Source organism: Rutilus rutilus (genome assembly GCF_951802725.1).
Source record: "Rutilus rutilus genome assembly, chromosome: 8".
In the NCBI taxonomy this organism is placed as follows: domain Eukaryota; kingdom Metazoa; phylum Chordata; class Actinopteri; order Cypriniformes; family Leuciscidae; genus Rutilus; species Rutilus rutilus.
Window position 1 is genome coordinate 15,519,561 of NC_140222.1, and position 22,645 is coordinate 15,542,205.

At 38.2% G+C, this 22,645-nt stretch overlaps 1 protein-coding gene across 4 annotated transcripts in view; it reads right to left on the reverse strand.

Moving 5' to 3' along the window:
• Nucleotides 1-22,645, reverse strand: part of LOC311295205 (cell adhesion molecule CEACAM3-like) — a 53,011-nt gene that overhangs the window by 21,131 nt on the left and 9,235 nt on the right. For 2 of the 4 annotated variants that reach the window (XM_084416442.1, XM_084416440.1), the window contains exons 2-4: nt 13,400-13,726; nt 11,897-12,232; nt 11,247-11,603 (exon numbers count right to left, since the gene is read on the reverse strand). In XM_084416442.1, the coding sequence (XP_084272568.1) occupies nt 11,247-11,603; nt 11,897-12,232; nt 13,400-13,726 (1,020 nt within the window). Of the gene's footprint in view, nt 1-7,159; nt 9,052-9,076; nt 9,260-11,246; nt 11,604-11,896; nt 12,233-13,399; nt 13,727-22,645 lie in introns of those variants that run through there. The other 2 variants (XM_084416443.1, XM_084416441.1) reach the window with 2 other exon arrangements.

Genomic DNA, 22,645 nt, shown 5'->3' on the forward strand with positions numbered 1-22,645 from the left:
AAGACTTCAAGTTCGACTGGATATCTCAACATGAGCAAACAAAAACCCAAGAAACCGAAATCGACTCAACTAGGCCTCAACCAACCACCGACCTCGCCTGGCACGCAGCCCAATGAGTCCAGCGGTGATGAGGAGGATCCTCCTAATCGAGCTCTACTAGCTGCCATCACAGCACTCAGAAGTGAAATGACTAAGATAAAAGATGACATCTGTGAGAATTTGGAAAGACGCATTGAGCGTGTGTATAACGATTTGAGAGCGGAGATTGTTACGACTAACAACATCGTCCAAGTGTCCATTACTAATCTTGAAGCAAAATCCCAGACGCTACAAGCTAAAGTCACTGACATAGAAGAGGCCGCCACTGCACACTCTGATAGCATTAGCCAACTTGAGCAACAGGTGGCTAATCTCAATGCCGAAGTTGTCAGTCTTAAACAAAAGAATGAAGATTTAGAAGGAAGATCCCGTAGAAACAATATCAGAATTACAGGTGTACGAGAGGGCTCGGAAGCGACGAAACCGAGGGATTTTATTGCCAACTTGTTGAAAGATGTACTCTCGTTGGACGAAGCCCCGCTTATTGACAGAGCCCACAGGACCCTTCGCCAACGTCCGAGCCACTCTGACCCACCGCGCCCATTCGTAATACGTCTCCATTACTATCACGTCCTGGAAGACATCCTCCGCAAAGCTGCCGCTATGAGAAACCTTCAATATCAAGGTAAACCCATAAGCATCTTCCCCGACTACCCTCCATCAGTCGCAAAGCGAAGGGCGCAATTCAACAGAGCCAGGCAACTATTGCGCAATCAACCCGGCGTCAGATATGGCTTGCTTTACCCAGCGAGATTCATAGTGACCCATAACGGCTCCCAGTCATCCTTTACAGACCCGCAGAAGGCCGAGGAGTATGCTGCGCGTCTCACAGCAACACCATCGGGATCAACTGGAAGAAGTTAAAAGACTGATAATACGTCAGATATCCTACTTCGACAGAGATCCTTACAAAATGTGGTAAGATAACATGACAAGAAATGCAAGTGGAGAGAGACTTTTATATCAGACTTTTACTGTCAATATGCTACGAATGTTTATTCAAGTTAATATCCTTATTTCTTTTATGAAGTGCTTCTCCACCGTTTCTTAAGCGTCGTTCTGGAGGTATCCATTAAGATGTATAAGAATTTATTCTCAAGTTTACAAACTGTTCACAATGTATGATTACTATACAGGTTTTACTTATTTTTTCATTTCCTTATTCTTAAATTGAACCTACAAATATTTTGTCCTGTGTCACAAATGGCCATGACTTTATATTTTGGCTTGAGGGACTTTCCCCAAAAGGAGTAACAGTCTTAGTAAGTTAGGTTACTCATACAGGGAAGTTTTTTTTTATTATTATTTTATTTTATTTAGCTTTTCCCGCTAACGGTTCTCCTGCGGCTACGTTAGGTTAGCCTAAGGTATTTAAGTTTATGTTGTTTACTTATTTGTTGTTCACTGTGTTTATGCTCACGAATATGCGGAATTACAATTCTTGTGCAGCAATAGAAGCAAGTTTCATTCAATATAATTCATATAGATACTTGATTTCCCATCTCACTCATATGCCAACTTTCCTTCTTATTACATATGACGAACGCATTGAATGTTAAAAAGGGACTGACATTTACAAGCTGGAATATACGTGGCGCAAACAACCCGGTGAAGAGGGGTAAGGTTTTGAATCACTTAAAATCATTACACTCAGACATAACCTTTTTGCAAGAGACACATTTAAAAAACAATTGTCATAATAGACTGAAAGCTAAATGGGTAAAAGAGATATATCACACGTCCTTCTCCACAAAAGCAAGAGGCGCAGCCATTATAATAAAGAAAGGCATACCCTTTATTCATAATTCCACTATAGCAGATAAAGATGGTCGTTATATCATTGTCTCGGGAGAGATATACAACACATCTCTAACCCTCGTCAATGTATATGCTCCTAATATGGATAACCCTGCATTTTTTAAGAAAGTCTTCAGTTTACTTCCCAATCTATCGCAGACTATGTTAATAATAGGAGGAGATTTTAACACACCTTTAGACCCATTTCTTGATCGATCAGCATCTCGTAAAATACCCAAAAATAATTCAAGTGTTCTTATAAATTCATTCCTTAAAAGTATGAACTTAATAGATTTATGGCGTTTTACCAACCCATCTGGCAGAGATTATTCCTTTTTTTCGGCAGTTCATAACTCTTATAGTAGAATTGATTACTTTCTAATTGACGCTCGACTAGTTCCATTCACAACTAATGTGAAATACCATACCATATTAATTTCAGACCACAGCCCATTAACATTTAATTTATATTTGGAAGGTATGAACCCACCCAGTAGATCTTGGAGATTAAACCCTTACTTACTGACAAATAAGGAGTTTTGTAAATTCATTGAAGCTCAAATAAAACTATATTTTGAAATGAATGATACCCCAGAAGTCACATCATGCACTTTATGGGAGGCTTTCAAAGCCTATTTGAGAGGCTGTGTAATCTCATATGAAGCTGCCAAAAAGAAAAATGAAGTAACTCAATGTAAACATCTCGAAGAACAGATACAAAAATTAGACCGACAGAATGCTTTAAACCCCACTCCCGACTTGCATAGAGAAATAACTAATCTGAAATATCAACTCAATCAGCTTCTCTCCAGGAAAATTTCATCAGCTTTTTTATTCATTAAACAAAAACATTTTGAATTTGGAGAGAAACCTCACAAATTATTAGCTCGTCAACTTAAAAAAATAGAAGCCGATCGAGCTATTCACAAGATTAGAGATGACAGGGGACATATACTACTTAAGCCAAATGAGATAAATATGCGTTTCTTACAGTTTTACTCTGACTTGTACACTTCAAAATGTAATAGTGATCCCAATACTATGAATAAATTTCTAGACGAATGTAACTTAACAAGAATCTCACCTGAAGACTCGGAAATGCTTAACACAGATATTCAAGCCACAGAAATACAAAAGGCAATAGCCTCCCTTAAAAGCGGAAAATCACCTGGCCCTGATGGTATGCCGGTCGAACTTTATAAAAAATTTAGTAACATTCTTACACCATTTCTCCATAGAATGTACAACCAGGCCCAACTAGACAGCACCCTGCCACCAACATTAACTCAGGCTACAATCACTGTTATTCATAAAAAAGGTAAAGATGAGCTAAATGTTGGCTCATATCGTCCAATTTCTCTATTAAACATAGATTATAAAATATATGCAAAAATCCTGGCCAATAGACTAACTCCTTTAATGAATACAATAGTTCACAACGATCAAACTGGCTTTATATCAAATAGATCCTCAACGTCTAATTTACGACGTCTGTTTGATATCTTATACACTGACAGGAAAATCCACAACGATCTAACCATATTGACTCTTGACGCTGAGAAGGCGTTTGATCAGATAGAGTGGGAATATCTGTTCGAAGTACTTAAACGACTTAATTTAGGTGAGAGGTTCATTAAATGGATAAGACTTTTATATACAAATCCTAAAGCACAAATTCATACAAATCGCAATTTATCTTCCTCATTTCATCTGTTCAGAGGAACACGGCAAGGATGCCCCCTGTCAGCACTAATTTTCGCTCTTGCTATTGAACCACTTGCACAAAGTATCCGTTTAGACCCCCAAATATATGGTTATCAGACAAAGACCACAACAAATAAAATTTCGCTATATGCAGACGATATTTTGTTATACGTGACCAAACCTCTCCTCTCCATACCTTCCATTCTTGAAAAAATCGAAATGTTTGGGAAATTTTCAGGATATCGGATAAATTGGACAAAGAGTTTACTAATGCCAGTTCATGATATTCCTCAAACAACGTTGGCAAGGTTCCCCTTCAAGGTTACCACTGATAAATTCACATATTTGGGTATAGAGGTTACAAAGAAACTTTCCTCACTCATGCAATCTAATTTTCCACCTTTATTGGAAAAACTTAAAAATAAAATTCAGTTTTGGAAAACCTTGCCAATATCACTACTTGGGAGGATAAATGCCATCAAGATGATCTTTTTACCACAAATACTATACTTGTTTCAAAATATCCCTGTTTTCTTAACAAAATCCTTTTTCAAGAAAATTGATTCAATTATTCAACCCTTTCTATGGGATTATAAAACTCCAAGAATTAACAAAAAACATTTAACCAAATCTAAAACGAACGGAGGTCTATCCCTCCCAAATTTTATGATGTATTATTGGGCGTGTGCTTTTAAAAATATTAACTCCTTCAGCATCACTTCTAACACACTCCCCACTTGGTTAGCTATTGAAATGGAAGACTGTGATCCATATTTACCTGCAGCCCTAGTACTTTCACCATTGCCACTTGACAAAACAAAGGACGTTCAAAATCCGATCATACATAATTTATTTCGTATATGGAAACAAATTAAATCACACTTTACCCACAAAACGTTACCTCTTTCTTTACCAATTGCTAAAAATCCATCCTTTGCCCCTTCTAATTTAGATTTGACGTTTTCTAATTGGAGGAAATTAGGTTTATGTTGTATCCGTGACCTGTATACTGAGGGTAAATTTGCTTCCTTTGTACAACTACAAACAAAGTTCAAACTACATAACAATAATTTCTTTAGATACCTACAGGTTAGAGATTACATCCGAAAATTCATGCCAGGTTTCGAGACACAACCACAATCTATGCTAGATGAATGTTTCACTATACCCCCATATAAAGATAAATTTATCTCTAATATATATAACAAATTACAAACAATGTCTTCTCCCTCGTCCAATAAATATAAAGATAGTTGGGAGAAGGACATGGGTACCCATATTCCTGATGACATCTGGGAAGAATCTCTGCAATACATACACTCCTGCTCCAATAATACGAGACATCGTCTTATACAGTTCAAAATTATACATAGGCTTCACTTTTCAAAAGTAAAGATCCACAACATTTTTCCGAACGCTTTATCGAATTGTGATAAATGTCAGTCCCTCAATGCAACACTTTTTCATGCTTTTTTTTCTTGCCCGAAGGTCGCCAGTTATTGGTCTGATGTATTTAATGTACTGTCAAGAATTTTTAAGACTACACTGTCACCTGAACCATTGTTGATTATTCTTGGCACATCAGAGTTATTTAGAAAATTGACTCCAGCCCAGCAACGGTTCATTTCCTAATCTCTTATTACTGCAAAAAAGTTACTTCTGATGTCATGGAAAGGACCAGCGATACCTACTGACAAAATGTGGCTTCGAGATCTGTCCAATACTTTACATTTAGAAAGAATTAGATATCTGTTGAAGGACAATCTCTCAGGTTTTTATAATATTTGGCAACCCTTCATAGACTTCTTACAATCAGTATCTGTATAAACACTTATTTTCTTTCATTTTATTTATATAAACTCTTATTGTACTTCTTGCTACAAAATTGTATTCTACTTTCACGCTGTTTATTTATTTATTTTTTCTATTTTGTTTTGTATGTACACTTATACAATTTGGAAAACTCCCAGAGAGAAGTGAGGCATTTACCACTTCTAGAAGATCTGCTTCTAAACTGTTTAGCACACTTTTGAAAAAAGATGTGGGAAGTGTGTCAAGGGCGCATGTTGATGTTTTAAGGTGTTGTACGGTTTCTTCCAAAATTTTGCCATCAATTTCTTTGAAGTCAGACATAGTAACTACTTTCTCAGGTGGTCTGATCTGTCTGACCCCAGAGCAACTCAAGGATGTGCTGATCACCTTTCTGATATTATTGATTTTCTCAGAGAAGAAAGAAGCAAACTCACTGCACTTGTTGTCTGAGAGCATTTCACTGGGAATCTGGCTTGGGGGGTTTGTCAGTCTCTCTACAGTAGCAAAAAGAGTGCGTGTGTTGTTTAAATTGCTGTTTATAATATTTGAGAAGAAAGTCTGTCTAGCTTTGCCTAGTTCCATATTGAAAGCATGCAGGCTGTCTTTGTAGATGTTATAATGGAATACAAGTTTTGTCTTCCGCCACATGCGCTCTGCTTTTCTGCATTGTCTTTTCATATTTTGCACTGCTGTTGAGTTTCTCCAAGGTGCTTTTTGTCTGCCACTCTTCTTCCTGACTTTAACAGGAGCAATATCATCAATTATATTTTTAACTTTTGAGTTAAAAGAATCAAGGAGAAAATCAACAGAGTCAGCAGATATGCTTGGTGTTAAGGATATAGCCTTCATAAATAGTACACTAGTGTTCTCATTTAAGCATCTCTTCTTGACAGACACAGATCTAGCTTCAGTGGCAGGAGAGATCAATATATCAAAGAAAATACAGAAATGATCAGACAGTGCTACATCCTTAATAACAATCGATGAAATGTTTAGACCCTTACTGATAAGTAAATCTAGAGTGTGTCCATGATTGTGTGTGGGTCCATGTACATGCTGAGTCAGATCAAACGTTTTTAAAACAGTTTTGATTTCTTTTGCCATATTGTTTTCTGCATTATCTATGTGAATGTTAAAATCTCCAGCAATGGCAAAACAGTCAAACTCTGAGGTAATTGTTGATAACAGTTCTGTAAAGTCCTCAGCAAAGGCTGGAGAATATTTTGGAGGCCTGTAAATAATGATAAGTAAAATGCGAGGAGCACCTTTTAACACAGTACCCAGATATCCGAAAGACGGGTAATTCCCAAATGATATTTGCTTACATTGATAGATATCTTTAAAAAGAGCAGCTAGACCCCCACCTCTCTTAACAGCTCTGCAGACACTCATAAAAGTAAAGTTAGGAGGGGCTGTTTCATTGAGGATTGTTGCACTGCAGCTGTCTTCTAGCCAGGTTTCATTTAGAAACATAAAGTCCAGGTTGTTTGTGGTTAAGTCGTTGACTAGAAGTGATTTATTTTTAAGTGAGCGAATATTTAAAAGTGCTAACTTAACAGTCTTACTTTTTGTCCCCACAGCAATCTTAGTTTGACATGTAATAGGCACCAGATTAGTTGGGTTTGCTGTACGGCTATTGAAGGCCTTAGACTTTCTATCTTGTAATAGAACAGCAATAGAGAAAGATAACACAAAACACAAGACAAAACACATCACTGAGAGCTGGTATCAGTTGTTTTTGGTTCACCTCGAGCAGATGGAGGAGGGTGTGGGCCCTGGCGTTTTGGCCGAAGAGGCCGAAGAGCTCTCACAGGAGGAGGGGGCGGGCGAGCTCGGCGCGCAGGCTTCGGTGTTTGAGGTGCCTGACGTTTTTTGGTTGGTAGGCCTATCTGGGGGCTTGCAGCAAAAGAGTGGGATAGTCTGGTTCCAGCATGCACCAGTTCTTCCATTTTCTGTGAGAAGCACAGGAGTGGAGTTGCTGGCGAGAGGGAGAAAGTATCTGGTGAAAGGGGCTGTTGCTCAGGTGTTATCGGGGGCTGGGATATGTCCTGGCTTCCCTGGCTGTTTTCCAGGAAGTCGTCCTTGGGTGCTGAATCTTGGAGCAGTTCTAATATGTCTGTCTGTGGTGAGCTCTGTGGGCAGGGCTCAGCTGAGATTGTGTCCGTGAGCAGAGGTTGTTGTGGTTCAGTGGTGTTATCATTGTCCTTGTGTGATATGTCAACCGCATGTCCATTTTGCTGCTGAAGTGAAGTCCCGTGTTCATTCATACTGTTTCCAGGTGTGTGTGTGTCGTTCAGATTGACACACACTGCAGAAGGATGATTGAGGGAGAAGTCGATATTGTCCTTTAACACTCTTGAACCAAGTTTGTTTGGGTGATGACCATCACGATGAAATAGTTGTCTCTGACTCCAGAAAAGATTGAAGTTGTCAATGAAGTTTACTCCTTTTATATTGCAGGTTTTTTGCAGCCATGTATTAATCCCAAGCAGCCGTGAAAACCTGTTTGTTCCTCTTGCTGGGAGTGGTCCACTGATGAATGTTTGAACTTTTAAGTGTTTCAAAAAGTTCATTGAAATCCTTCTTAAGGAGTTCTGACTGCTCTTTATGAATATCATTCTTCCCCACATGAATGATGAGTCGATTTGCAGTCTTATGTTTCATCAGAATGTTTTGAAGTTCCCTGTTTATATCAGAAGTTGTTGCTTGTGGAAGGCAGCATGTAGTTGTATCCCTGCTGCTAATGTTTCTGATTATGGAGTCCCCCACTATCAGAGTCCTGGGCTCGGCAGCGCTCTGAGCTGAGTGCCGCTGCCTGCTCAACCTTGAGCGCCAGTTAGCATCAGTGTTAGCTACTGGCTGATACAGTCTGTGTTCGATCACATTCATCACGTTTGGGGATTCCTCATTTACATTCATTAGTACTTCAAATCTGTTCTCAAGATGTATAGGTGTTGGTAGGAGACCAGTGTTTGCAATCCTTGTCAGAGCTGTATCTGGGGTAGAGGATGCTACTGCGGCAATATGTGGGGCTCGTGACAATCTGATGTCTCGAGTGCCTTTGGGTCTCGCTCCCTTGATTGTGCCATCGATTTGTAAGTCGATCGGCTTGTTTCTCTAACTGTCGAGGAGCACTAGTTTCATGGGACTCACCGGCTATATGCTGAGGGTGTCCATGACGAAGCTCTGTTGTGTGTTCCGTCTGGTTTGGTGGTCCCGTAAATAACTTTGTTTCAAGAACTGCAATCCTTTGTAAAAGTCTGTGGCAGTTAGTGCAGCAAGTAGATTCCAGAAGAGGCATTTTCTCTCTTAACCTTGTAGGCAGTTGTGTTTTCCTTTCCCCGGAATGTAAGCTGGTCGGGTAGAAGAATTCTGCGTTTTTGTGGTAATCCAAACTTTGTCGTTTGAGCACTGTGCTGATTTGCTGAAGTTAAAATTAGGTGATAAAAGGAGCTAAAATATAAAAATATAGAAGATAAAATATAAAAGCGATAGAGCAAAGCGCGGAGCAGTAAGCAAGAGCGTCCGAACGGTAGCTGAGCTGAGCAGGAAGGCTCACACACACACACACACACACACACACACACACACACACACACAAACATCCTTTGTGTATAACTTAGGATAGGAATATCCTTTTCATGTATGTAACTCAGACTTGTACCTGACCTTCCTGTATGCATGTTTGATTAGTGTTGTTTTGATCATATAGTTATGATCTTCGAGTGTTTGGCTCTGAAATGTATTTTTGAAGAATGTTTCTCCCAGTGGAATCGCATCCCATAACCCGATCTCATTGGCAGGTCATAAACTATATGACTCTCAAGCTGCAGCTCATCCAGTTCCTCTGCAAGAGACATTCCGACAGACACATTAAACGCACACACATACACAAACTTCGAACATTAAACTTAGAATATAAGCATGTCATATTTCATATACTCCTGTGTGTTCCCCAGTTTATATTAACGTCGTTTATGACGTTTATTTGAAGAAACGAACTTTTAAATGCTTCTATTCGTGCATGTGATTGTAACTTTATATCCTTAGCTGTTTTATAATTCATTCTTGGTATCTGTTTAACTGTCTCGTTCTGACTAAACCAACCGTATACAGGAGTTTACAGTAAAATGTATTATTCTATGTGTACCATCTTGCTGGAGTAGAAATGACGAAATTTCATATCATCATAAACCATGCAAGGGAGACAAAGGAACTTCTTCCCGCTCTGAAATCTCTGAAGGTGATTGGTTCACGTACGCGAAGTAGGCGTGAACCCATCGTCTCCATAAGAGACTGACACGAGAGCACTTTTACGAGAACTTTGACGAACGCACTTCGTCAGTGAGAAGACACGTGGCTCCCGTTTAGGGAGCGTTCTCCGTTTCTCTTTTCTTTTTCTTCAAGTCTTTTCTTTATTCTCGTCTTCGGAACTCTCCCTACGTTCAGCGAAGCGAACGTAGCCGGCAACTTCAACTCACAGAAAAAGACTCTTTTGAAATTCTCGCGACCACGATCCTCTTCCTTCAGGACACACTCTCTCATCTCCGTTTTCTTTTCTTTTCTTTACTAAGTTTTTCTTTTCATATTCGCCTCTCCCTCCACAAGGGAGATGAACTCTGAATCACTTATTTGGTAACTCCACGTTCTGTGAACCTTTAAAACTTCGTGCGAGTCTGCTCGCACCGGAAGACACGAAAGAACGCACTGCTCCAAAGACCCACGCGTCTTCTTGCCTCAGCAACACAAAAGACTATATGCAAGTATAAGCCCTCGAGCTTTTAATGTGTTTAAGATTGCCTGCACCACTAAGGTGATCTGATTTCTTGTTGTCTCTCTCAAGGTTACCTGGTCTGTGAATTTTGCCATGCTTCGATCATCTCGGTGGTCTCTCTCTCTCTCTCTCTCTCTCATCCTGACTTTTAGTTTCACTTTCTCTCGTTCTTTCCTCTCTCTCTCTCTCTCTCTCATCTGTTATCCGTTTGTCTTATATTGTTTTACTGTTTGTTTTGTTATGCGCATATTTACTCTGTGTGAATCGTAGTTATGTAGTCATTAGTTCAACTATTAAATTCCATATATTCCTGATTGTCTCTGTTTTAAGTGCTCATATAACCAATGGTCAATGATATGTTTCGATCTTAAGCTGCATGCTTTATCTTGTTACGATTTCAGTAACCTAAATTATATAAGGACAGGAGAGTTGTTTCAATGGCCAGAAACTATTCTTCCTGAAATTATAAGAAGTGATAACTTTATCGAGAAGTTGATAAGTTAATCTTACGGCCGTTTTTGCTGGACAAACAACTGTTTGATAATTATGTTAATTTCCATTTAGGGTTATCTCACATAAATCGATCTGAAATAAAGACTATTGATATATGAATGAAGAATTATAATTCGTTGTAATTGATTATTCATATATAGCCTACAATCGATCTATTTTCAACTTCGATAATTTAATGTAACTGTAATATGCAATATATTAATCATATTCATGATTATTTATTACAATTCCCTGTAGATCATTTGAGCTCATTTTAATGTACTACCCAGTGTTGCTACAAGTGTGTTTACAGGAAAACTGACGAATATTATGCATTTTTCTTATTAACAATACTTAAAAATGGCAAAATTCATAATGTAAATGAAACTCAATGTAATGGATAATAGATATAGTCTCTTATTATTACCAGTTATATTTTAATATTAAGTCAAATCTCACTTTTTCTAACAGTGAACATGTACAGGGTTGATTTACAGTGTACAGTATATTTCAATCGGTTTCCTAAAACTCCAAAGGAAAATGCACTGAATGGCTACATTATACTCACCAGTGACATTAACACCGAAACTCTTAATGCTGACAGAAACACTGAAGCTCCTTCTGATGCTGATTCTGCTGCTGTTGATCTGTAGTTTATAGAGTCCAGAGTGAGTGTTTGTGATGTTTGTGATGGTCAGAGATCCAGTCTGATGATCCAGCTTCAGTCTGTCTCTGAATCTCTCTTCACACTGATCATCTGTACAGGATTTATTGGGATCTCTAGTGATTTCAGCAATGAGAGTGTCATTAAAATGCCACATCATCAAATCATTTGGGCTTTTTATTACACGAGTATCTAAAGTAACAGACTCTCCCTCCTTCACTGACTTTCTCTTTATCTCATCTACTTCAACAACAGGAAAATCTGAAACACAAACCAAACACAAACCACCTTTTTTAGGGGGAAACACGTCTTTTTATTAAATCAGAAGCACTTTTTATCTTCATCAGAACAAAACTAACTGATAGAACAAAAGTTTTTAATTATGCTATACTGTATATTTAAATCTACAAATTCTACAGGAAATGTGTTTGTGTAGAAATTATCTGTATGTGAATTAATAAGCAGGTATAGATATAAAATACCTTTAAATGTCAGAGAAAAAAATATTACTGAACTTAACTGAACATGACTTGCTCTTAAACATAATGACTCACCATATACAGCAAGAATGAAGCTCTTTGTACTGATGTTGCTGCTGATGATGATCCGTAGTTGATATTCTCCAGAGTCTGTGTTTGTGATGTTTGTGATGGTCAGAGATCCAGTCTGATGATCCAGCTTCAGTCTGTCTCTGAATCTCTCATCACCATCTTCACACTGAACATCTGTACAGGTATTACTGAGATCTCCAATGATTTGAGCGATGCGAATGCCATTAAAATACCATCTAATCTTTTCTTGTTGTTTTGTTTCAGCATCAGTGTGAAGAATGACTGAATCTCCCTCCATCACAAAAGCTGACTCTTCATCTGCATCAACGCTGAAAAAACCTGGAGAAGAAATGAACATAAATATTAGCCAACAATATTAAACAACAGGAAAGTAATGTGAAAATGCTTCATCTTGAAAGTTGTGTAGCTGTTTTCGGGTGATCGAGCAGATTACGCTCATCTCAAACAAGCCTATCATTTCAATAGATAAACAGACCTTAATCTGTAACCGCTAAAAAGTCAGGTTACACTTTATTTTAAGGTGTCATTGTTACAGTGTAATTATATATTTAAGTACTGAGTAATATTAAGCAACTACATTTACTTACTATAGGGTTAGGGTAGGATTAGGATTTGGATGAGGGTTAGTTGCATTTAATTATGCATAATTTACTGTTATTACTACGGTAAGTGTCACAGTGTGAGACTGTTTTGTGTTATTGTATTGTATTAGTGTTGTTCCCTGAGTTGCCACCAGATGTCTCTTCCCCTCACTGTCATATGTATCATGAACTGCATTTCCCATACTCCTGTCTGTTAATCATTGATCATTTGTCACCAGCTGTTTCCCATTAACCTGCATATATAAGCTGTGTCTTTGTGTGTGTCTTTTGCTGGTTCATTGTTTGATGTCACTGGTTGTTCTGTTGCCTTCTCTGTGTCACCTGTTTGGATTATCATTTTGTGTACGGCTGTGAGTTTATGTTTTTATTAAACACTGTTAACCTGCAAATCCTTCTCCTCATTTGATACCGTGACAGGTAAGTACATGTAACACAAGGACCCCTTAAAGTGTTACCAAAAGTCATTATTACTGATAATAATCGATTTTACCAATATCTTTGGAACACAATTGCTACTTTTTATGAACCAAAACTAACTCCTGAGGGTAAAACAAATTATTATTTTTAAATCATACTTAACTAATTTAAAGCAACACGCCTGTTAGGAAGTGGTTTAAAGCACACGGCAACACAAATGTAATAAATTAATGATGAATTTATTGCAAATAACTATTTCTTTGGCAAGCAGTGCAGTTCTTAGGAATGTTTAGCATAATAGCTGCCCAGCAACAAATATGCAGCAACATTTTTTTTTTATTATCTTAGTACTGAATGTGAATTAGAATGCAGGTAAAGAGAAAAACACATCTGAATGTGTTCAAAAACATAACTAACATTAAAGATGTGACGTGATGTACTTGCTTTTAAAAACATAATGACTCACTATGAACAGTAACGATGAAGATCTTTGTACTGCTTCTGCTGCTGTTGAGCTTTAGTTTATAAACCCCAGAGTCTGTGTTTCTGGTGTTTGTGATGATCAGAGATCCAGTCTGATGATCCAGCTTCAGTCTGTCTCTGAATCTCTCTGTACACTGAACATCTGTACAGATCTTACTCTGATCTCCAGTGATTTCAGCGATGACAATGTCAATCACCAATGTGAAATACCACCTAATATCTTCTTGTTGGTTTGTTTCAACATCATTGTTTAGAGTGATTGATTCTTCCTCCATCACTGACAATCTCTCTGTACCAACACCAGACACACCTGAAAATAAATGAACAGTTATTTTAAGCAAAATAAAATGTTCACCAGATGACTTCAATAGCTGTATTTGGAAAGAATATATATTTAATATTTTTTTAGTGCTAGTATCCAGAAGTGGCCTGACTGTAATTTAGGTCGGGTTTTTCAGTTTTTCAATTAGCACTGCCTTTCAGAAGCTGTGTAAAATATTTAGATGTCCCAGAAGGCAAATAAATTGTAGATTAGTTTTGTCTTGTTGACTGTAGGTAGAGAAAATTAGAGACTCTTTACTGAATGAGGCAATAACACAAAAGAGTTGTCTGGTCCAAGACAAAGTCCATCCAGATAGCACTAGATAAGTGTGATGCTGTGGCAGAGACAAGGAGAAAGCGGGATCCAAATGCAGTGTAATTTATTAAATAGACTCTCGACTTTACAAACATAGATTCCGGGAACATGACTCGGGACAGGACAACCGGGAACAGCACTCAACAGTGAAACAAGAACTCACAAAGACTGAACTCAAACACAGGGCTTAAATACAAGGACAAACAAGCTATACAAGATACACACTTGGGGAGACTAATCAACATAATGGGGAACAGATGAACATGGGACATGACAGAGGAACACAGACCTGAATAATTACAATAAGGAACTATTGAAACAATATTAAATCAGTGTAAGTCAACGTTAATTCAATTATAATTGCATAATTTAATTAACATTACAAAGTGACGCTGGTTCTAAATCACTTTTGCACCCTCAGTTAACATTGAAACAATGTTAAAAAAGAGGTTTTGTCATTGAATCAACGTAGGCCTACATTATGATGTTGATTCTACATCACTGCTGTTGAATCAATATTGAAATGAACAAAAAGAATCTTTCGTAATATTGTTGAATTAATGCTACAATGTGATGTTAATTCTAAATTACTTTTGTTGAAACACTGATAGAAATGTCAATGTCTCCATCTGATGTACCACACACACACATATACATATACATATATATATATATATATATATATATATATATATATATATATATATATATACACACACACACACATATACTCACCTAAAGGATTATTAGGAACACCATACTCATTCTGTGTTTGACCCCCTTTCGCCTTAAGAACTGCCTTAATTCTACGTGGCATTGATTCAACAAGGTGCTGAAAGCATTCTTTAGAAATGTTGGCCCATATTGATAGGATAGCATCTTGCAGTTGATGGAGATTTGTGGGATGCACATCCAGGGCACGAAACTCCCGTTCCACCACATCCCAAAGATGCTCTATTGGGTTGAGATCTGGTGACTGTGGGGGCCATTTTAGTACAGTGAACTCATTGTCATGTTCAAGAAACCAATTTGAAATGATTCGAGCTTTGTGACATGGTGCATTATCCTGCTGGAAGTAGCCATCAGAGGATGGGTACATGGTGGTCATAAAGGATATGGTCAGAAACAATGCTCAGGTAGGCCGTGGCATTTAAACGATGCCCAATTGGCACTAAGGGGCCTAAAGTGTGCCAAGAAAACATCCTCCACACCATTACACCACCACCACCAGCCTGCACAGTGGTAACAAAGCATGATGGATTCATGTTCTCATTCTGCTTACGCCAAATTCTGACTCTACCATCTGAATGTCTCAACAGAAATCGAGACTCATCAGACCAGGCAACATTTTTCCAGTCTTCAACTGTCCAATTTTGGTGAGCTCGTGCAAATTGTAGCCTCTTTTTCCTATTTGTAGTGGAGATGAGTGGTACCCGGTGGGGTCTTCTGCTGTTGTAGCCCATCCGCCTCAAGGTTGTGCGTGTTGGGGCTTCACAAATGCTTTGCTTTATACCTCGGTTGTAACGAGTGGTTATTTCAGTCAAAGTTGCTCTTCTATCAGCTTGAATCAGTCGGCCCATTCTCCTCTGACCTCTAGCATCAACAAGGCATTTTCGCCCACAGGACTGCCGTATACTGGATGTTTTTTCCTTTTCACACCATTCTTTGTAAACCCTAGAAATGGTTGTGCGTGAAAATCCCAGTAACTGAGCAGATTGTGAAATACTCAGACCGGCCCGTCTGGCACCAACAACCATGCCACGCTCAAAATTGCTTAAATCACCTTTCTTTCCCATTCTGACATTCAGTTTCGAGTTCAGGAGATTGTCTTGACCAGGACCACATCCCTAAATGCATTGAAGCAACTGCCATGTGATTGGTTGATTAGATAATTGCATTAATGAGAAATTGAACAGGTGTTCCTAATAATCCTTTAGGTGAGTGTATATTAACAACAGCATTCTTCACTGATCCACTACAATTTGCATACAGATCAAATAGAGCTGTGGACGATGCTGTATCTTTGGTTTTACATACTGCACTTCAACATCTAGAGGGTAGGGATACGCATGTCAGGATGCTGTTTGTTGATTATAGCAGTGCCTTCAATACCATCAGACCTTCTATTTTAATATCTAAGCTGTTAGACCTGGGCCTGTAATTCCATCTGCAGGTGGATACAGGATTTTCTAACAGGCCGTCCCCAGACAGTTAGAGTAGGCACTACATACTCAGCCTCTATAGTGTTAAATACCGGAGCACCTCAAGGTTGCTGTCTTAGTCCTCTATTATATAGTCTGTATACCTATGACTGCATTGCAAAACATCCCACAAATAGTATTGTGAAATTTGCAGACAATACTACTGTGGTAGGACTCATTGACAGCAATAATGAAACTGCCTATAGGGATGAGGTGAGTCATTTGATCATGTGGTGCCGAAGAAATAATCTGTCCCTTAATGTGGGGAAAACTAAGGAGGTCATCATAGATTTTAGAAGAAATAAACCCACACATACACCTGTCTACATTAACAACCCTGCAGTTGAAATTGTAAATACCTTTAAGTTTTTAGGCATCCATATTTCAGACTCCCTTTTATGGTCTTTCCATATCACCTGTGCCGTTAAGAAGGCACATCAGAGGCTTTATTTCTTGAGGTGTCTCAAGAAATATGGTATGTCACTTAACATTTTACAAAAATGTTACCGCTGTACAATTGAGAGTATATTGACAGGTAATATTACAGTCTGGTTTGGCAGGGCTACTTCACGTGAATTGAATCTTCTGACGAAGGTGGTTAAAACTGCATCTAAAATTATTGGGGTTCCACTAGAATCGCTCCAAAACATTTATTGGAAACGCAGCACTAAGAAGGCACTGTATTAAACAGGATGTTAGTCATCCGGCACATAATCTCTTCTCCCAACTTCCATCAGGGAGATGTTTGCAGAGCATCCCAATGCGCACATCACGTTTTAGGAACAGTTTTTACCCACAGGTTGTAAGACTACAGAACGATAGTACAAGAGGAAGGAGGGTTGAGGTTTGAGCGGATGTTTTAATTTAATTTTAACTTATTTATTGACTGGTGCTGAGAGAGTGCTAAGGCACATTGTATTTCATTGCTGTGGTACTCTGTACTAATATGCATATGACAATAAACTTGAACTGAATTTATATAGATACATTTTATCCTTTTTGTCCCACACATACAGACCCTTTCCAAAAAATTAGAATATCATGGAAAAGTTATTTATTTCCATAATTTCATTCAAAACGTTAAACTTCCATAGATTATAGATTCAGGGCCCACAACTTAAATGATTTCAAGTATTTGGGGCCTAAAGAAACGTGTGACATCACTAGAGCACCTTTAACTTAGTGAGACAAATGATAACTTTAATGATTAAGTGAATCCAAAGAACAAAACAAAATAAAAAGTTACTGGATAAAATTCACAGTTATAATTCAGTCTAGATGTAAAGACTTAAATAACATTGTATGCATTAAATTTGTGAGGCAGAATCAGACAGATGCAGATTTGACTTTGTGTGAAGATCAACTGGTGTCATCTACTGTATATGGCTGCATTTAGCTGAGGCTATGTGTAAATGCAATCATGCCCCAAACAAAGGTGAGGAGGTTTACTATTGTGATGCAGATTTGGTTCTGTTTTTGTAACAGTGAGCCTCTATGAGAATATGAGTATGAGGTGTGATCTGGCTCAAAATCTTTCCACATCAATGTTTTTGTTAAAGAGCATGATTAAGTTAAAGTTCAGAGTTACTGAGTCCTGTTGTGAGGAAATCATTTTCATGGTTAATGCAAATTTGATTAACATTGTAGCCACATGGCAATTCTATGCTCCTGTACGTGGTTTTACTGCAGCTATATGGAAAATAGCAGAGTTTCCCACTAAGGAGACAAACAAATTCAACAGTCACACATGCAACTTGAAATTGCTATGCAATTCCAGTACTACAATTATTCCAGTTTACACAAGATACATGGCCTACAATGCACAGCATCTACAACCTTCAACCTAAGTGTTTCATACAACACTTAGGCCTACAGTAAAGCAATCATGTGTTTTAAAGAATAAAGCTAACTAGTCTATGTTTACATGTAGTATAACAAACAAATATAGGGCCCTATCTTGCACCCAGCGCAAGTGACTTTGTACACCGACGCATGTATCATTCCTATTTTGCACCCGCGCAAAGCGGACTTTTCCCTCCACAGAAGCACGCAGATAAGTTAGGAAATACATTTGCGCTCCCGGGGGCGGTTCAGCGCAAAGAGGAGGCGTGTTCCGGCGCAAACGTTCCTTCATGCTATTTTGCAGGTTTAGAAAACAATTGCGCCACTAACCAGGAAAAAATTGTTTAAAGTCAGAGGCACGTTGCGCATGTTATTCATATGGTATTTTAAGGGCGCATGCTTGGCCATAATCAATGTAGCATGTGCACCACGCGCATACACTTTGATTCTCCCATCTACAAAGAAGCAGCAGTTTTCATTTTTGCAAATCATACATTATTACGATAGATAGATAGATAGATAGATAGATAGATAGATAGATAGATAGATAGATAGATAGATAGATAGATAGATAGATAGATAGATAGATAGATAGATAGATAGATAGACAATTTATTATAAAAGCATACACCTAGCTTACACATTTACCCAAATTATCATATACGCCTGTTTAACCGAAGTTAATTTGGGTGGGTTTCTCCATTTCAATGTAACTTCTCTCTTTTACGGCCGTGACGAGAGCGTTGCTCTCCTCGACTGTGAACTGCTCCTGGCGCGCGCCTGGCAAATCCGCCGTTACAATAGCAATCCGCTATGGAAAAAGTGCGTCTGCTCTTAAAGGGAATGTGAGATGACGCTCTGATTGGTTTATTTCACGTTACGCCCAAACCACACCTATGAATAATGAAGCTACTTCAGACCAACCCATTTTAGATTTGCGCCTGCGCAAGAGTCATTTATCCCGCCGGGAAAATAGCAACAGCGCCGAGACCCGCCCACAAAGTTAGTTGCGCTTTGCGCTTGACACTTGCGTTTCAGATCGTTAAAATAGGGCCCATAAAGTGTTTTCTATGAGCACAATGTGTTATGTAAAAGACAATACAAATTGGCACATAACCTGACGGAGTCACAACGTGCTGAATTAGAATCACTTAAACAGATCGGACTTTTAGTGATTCAAAGTGCTAATAAGGGCGGAGCACTAGTAATATTAGATTGAGGGGATTATGAATCTGAGATTTGAAGACAACTCTCTAATACAATGTTCTACGATAAATTGAAAGGTAATCCTGTCTCCTGATTCAAAGCATCGGTTCATGACTCATTAAACCATCTTTTAGAGTTGGGTCTACTGACAAAAGCTGAAGTTATATTTATTCTTTTACACCTGTTCTATATACGCTTCCAAAAATCCAAAAAATATATAAAGTTGAATCGCTCTATAGAGAATGTGAATGTGACGTCACGCGTTTCACTTTGCATTGCATTTCGGGAAGGCCCCACCATCTTGATGGCAGGAAACAGTATCCGTTGCCATGGTTACTTCAACAGTGAGACCGACGGAAATAGCGACAGAGAGAGAGAGCAGCTTGATATTTGTTTGCATTTTGCGATTTGGTTTCAGTTTCTTGGGAATAAATGGAGGAGGAGGAAGCGAAAGGAAAGGGGCTCTGTCGGGAGAGACTAAATAACAACACCAGACAGTGTTATTTAGAGAATCTGCTTGACATCAACAACATGGACCCATATGACCTGCAGCTACAGAATGGACGAAAAACCCAGGAGCACTACCACCTTTCACACACCCTGACTTAGTCAATTACCTGGTTTGTGGTATCAGTGCCAACAAAACGCAAGAGTTCAGAAGCTTCAAGTCATTAGAAGCTTATGAACAATTCAGCTGGGGCTGGGTGCAACTTACAAACCCTCAAACCTGTAAACTGCGAGAGCTCAGTCATAGTTGAGGTTCAGGTGTCATTTATATGTGAAAATAAATCTGATATGAATCGGATACGTGTATTTGCACTTGCCGTGTAAGCGGACAGATTGTACATTTGGTCAATGTGAGTCGTACGTCATTGAAAAAAGTGTCTTTTTGAAACATTTCCCGGTACAGATATATCTATAACAAATTAAACAACTCTAGTTGACTAGCAGAGCATTCATTTCGTTCGTTTGTGTTAAATAAAAGGTGTTCTAGCGCTGAAATGTGTTGCTTTTGCAATTATGCTGTGCTAGCTGTCAGTTTATTGACAAGCAGTTTCTCTAAATAACGCTGCCTGGTGTTGTTGTTATTTAGTCTCTCCCGATAAAGCCCCTTTCCTTTTGCTTCCTCTTTCTCCATTTATTCCCAAGAAACTGCGCCGTATCGCAGCTCTGTTGCTGTTTCTCTCGGTCTCACTGTTGAAGTAACCATGCCATGGCAACGGATAGTGTATCCTGCCAAGATGGCGGCGCCACCCCAGCATGTAACACAGGGTTGCATTTTCTATACTAATGTTCCATTTCAAGGTGGGCTTGAAGCCCTTGAACTTTTTCTTGATCAAAGGTCTGAGAGAATTCCCAGCACTGGAAAATTAGAACTGACCAAATTGTCATATAACTTTTTTATTTGGATTGGATTTTCATTTAAAGATTTCTGGCGTCAGTATGGGTTCGAAAATGGCCCCTAGCTTTGCATCCCTGTTTTGCGGTATGTTTGAACAACGATTTGTGTATCACCCAGATTGTAACCCTTTCTTAAAACACATTGTGTGTTATGGAAACGTTACATTGACGATGTGTTTTTGCTATGGAATGGTACTGTGTCTGAGTTGTTCGATTTTCACAAACTGGTTAATAATAACTGCCGTGCAATGAAATTCACCATTGAATTCCATCAAGAGAAAATTAACCTTTTAGATGTGTTCGTTATCAAGTCTGTATCTGGTCTTGAGACAAGCTTGTATCGAAAACCTACTGATCGCATTACATTGTTGCATGGTACATCTTACCATCATGAATCATTAAAACGTTCTTTACCTATTTCTAAATTTAGTCGCATACGTTTAGTTCGTATTTGTAGTAAAGAGGATGATTTTCAACATCAAGCGTCTATTTTATTATACCGGTTTAGAGCAAGAGCATATAAGGAGGAATGGATTTAGTCAGCTGAGAATCGCTTTTCGAACATGTCTCAATGTGAGTGTCTTGTAAAAAGACCTTTGAACATCGAGTAAATTGTTATATTCAATATTCTCCGTTGACAAGGGACATAGAAGGCGTTTTACTTCAACATTGGCATATAGGGATAGTGACCCCAATCTCAAGAAATGTTTTGAAAAGCCACCACGTGTAGTATACAAGAGACCACCCAACCTTTGTAATATTCTGGTCTGACCTGATGTTACTCCTCCTTCACATTTTCTAAACAAGGTGCCCTTTGGTAACTACAGATGTGGTATTTGCCAAGAATGTAATTTCACTTACAAAATTCAAACATTCCCACACTGTAAACATTTTCAGTATAAGAGGCACAATTTTGTGCAAAACGGCTAATGTAATGAAAAATATTCAATTCATTGTATTGTTGCAAAATTCAGTTCACACATCACTGCTGTCCTGCTGGTTATACTACAACACTTATTTTGAAAAAAAAAATATGTTTGTATAATTTTTAGGATTTTTATTACATAAAATATTTAATAACTTCACTGTAATTCACTGCATTGTTGCCAAATTCAGTTCACACACCACTGCTGTCCTGATGGTTATACAATTTGCACAAAAATACATTTTTACAAAATAAGTGTTGTAGTATAACTAACAGGATAGTAGTGATGTGTGAACTGAATTTGGCAGCAATAAAGTGAATTACATTGAAGCTACCGAATATTTCCCATAAATAAAAATCATAAAAATAATGCAAAAAGATATTTTTCCAAAATAAGTGTTGTAGTATAACTAACAGGACACCAGTGATGTGTGAATTGAATTTGGCAATATTACAGTGTATTACGAAGCTATTGAATATTTTTCATACATAAAAATAATCAAAATAATGCAAAAAGACTTTTCCAAACTAAGTGTTGATCATACGGTGATCGAACGTACAGGTAATACAAAAACAAATTTATTAGCTGATATATAATTTATATGATTCGTGAATTCTAAACATCTCTGGATGGTGAAAATACATCTCCCATCGTTCCACTCTCCTTCATAGCGTCATCAAGCTTCGCCTTTGTTATTGTTTTGAAAATGCGACCTCTGGCAGCGAAAAAAATTTATATTGTAGCTTAGGCCTACTCTGCTTGAACCGTTCGTTTTTGACTCTCAACTGCGTCAAAACATTAAATAATATAGAACTACTTGAAGCTTTAAGCTTTATTTAAAACAGGATTAATAACGTGTGAGGGTCATCTGTTAAAGACCTTCTCATAGTCTGCACCCTCATAACAGGGGCGTGTCTAGGGGGAGGCTGGGGGAGGCAGTGCCTCCCCTAGGATAAGCCCTGCCTCCCCTGAGAAATGATCTGTCCATCTGATGATACATTAAAATTTAAAAGTGG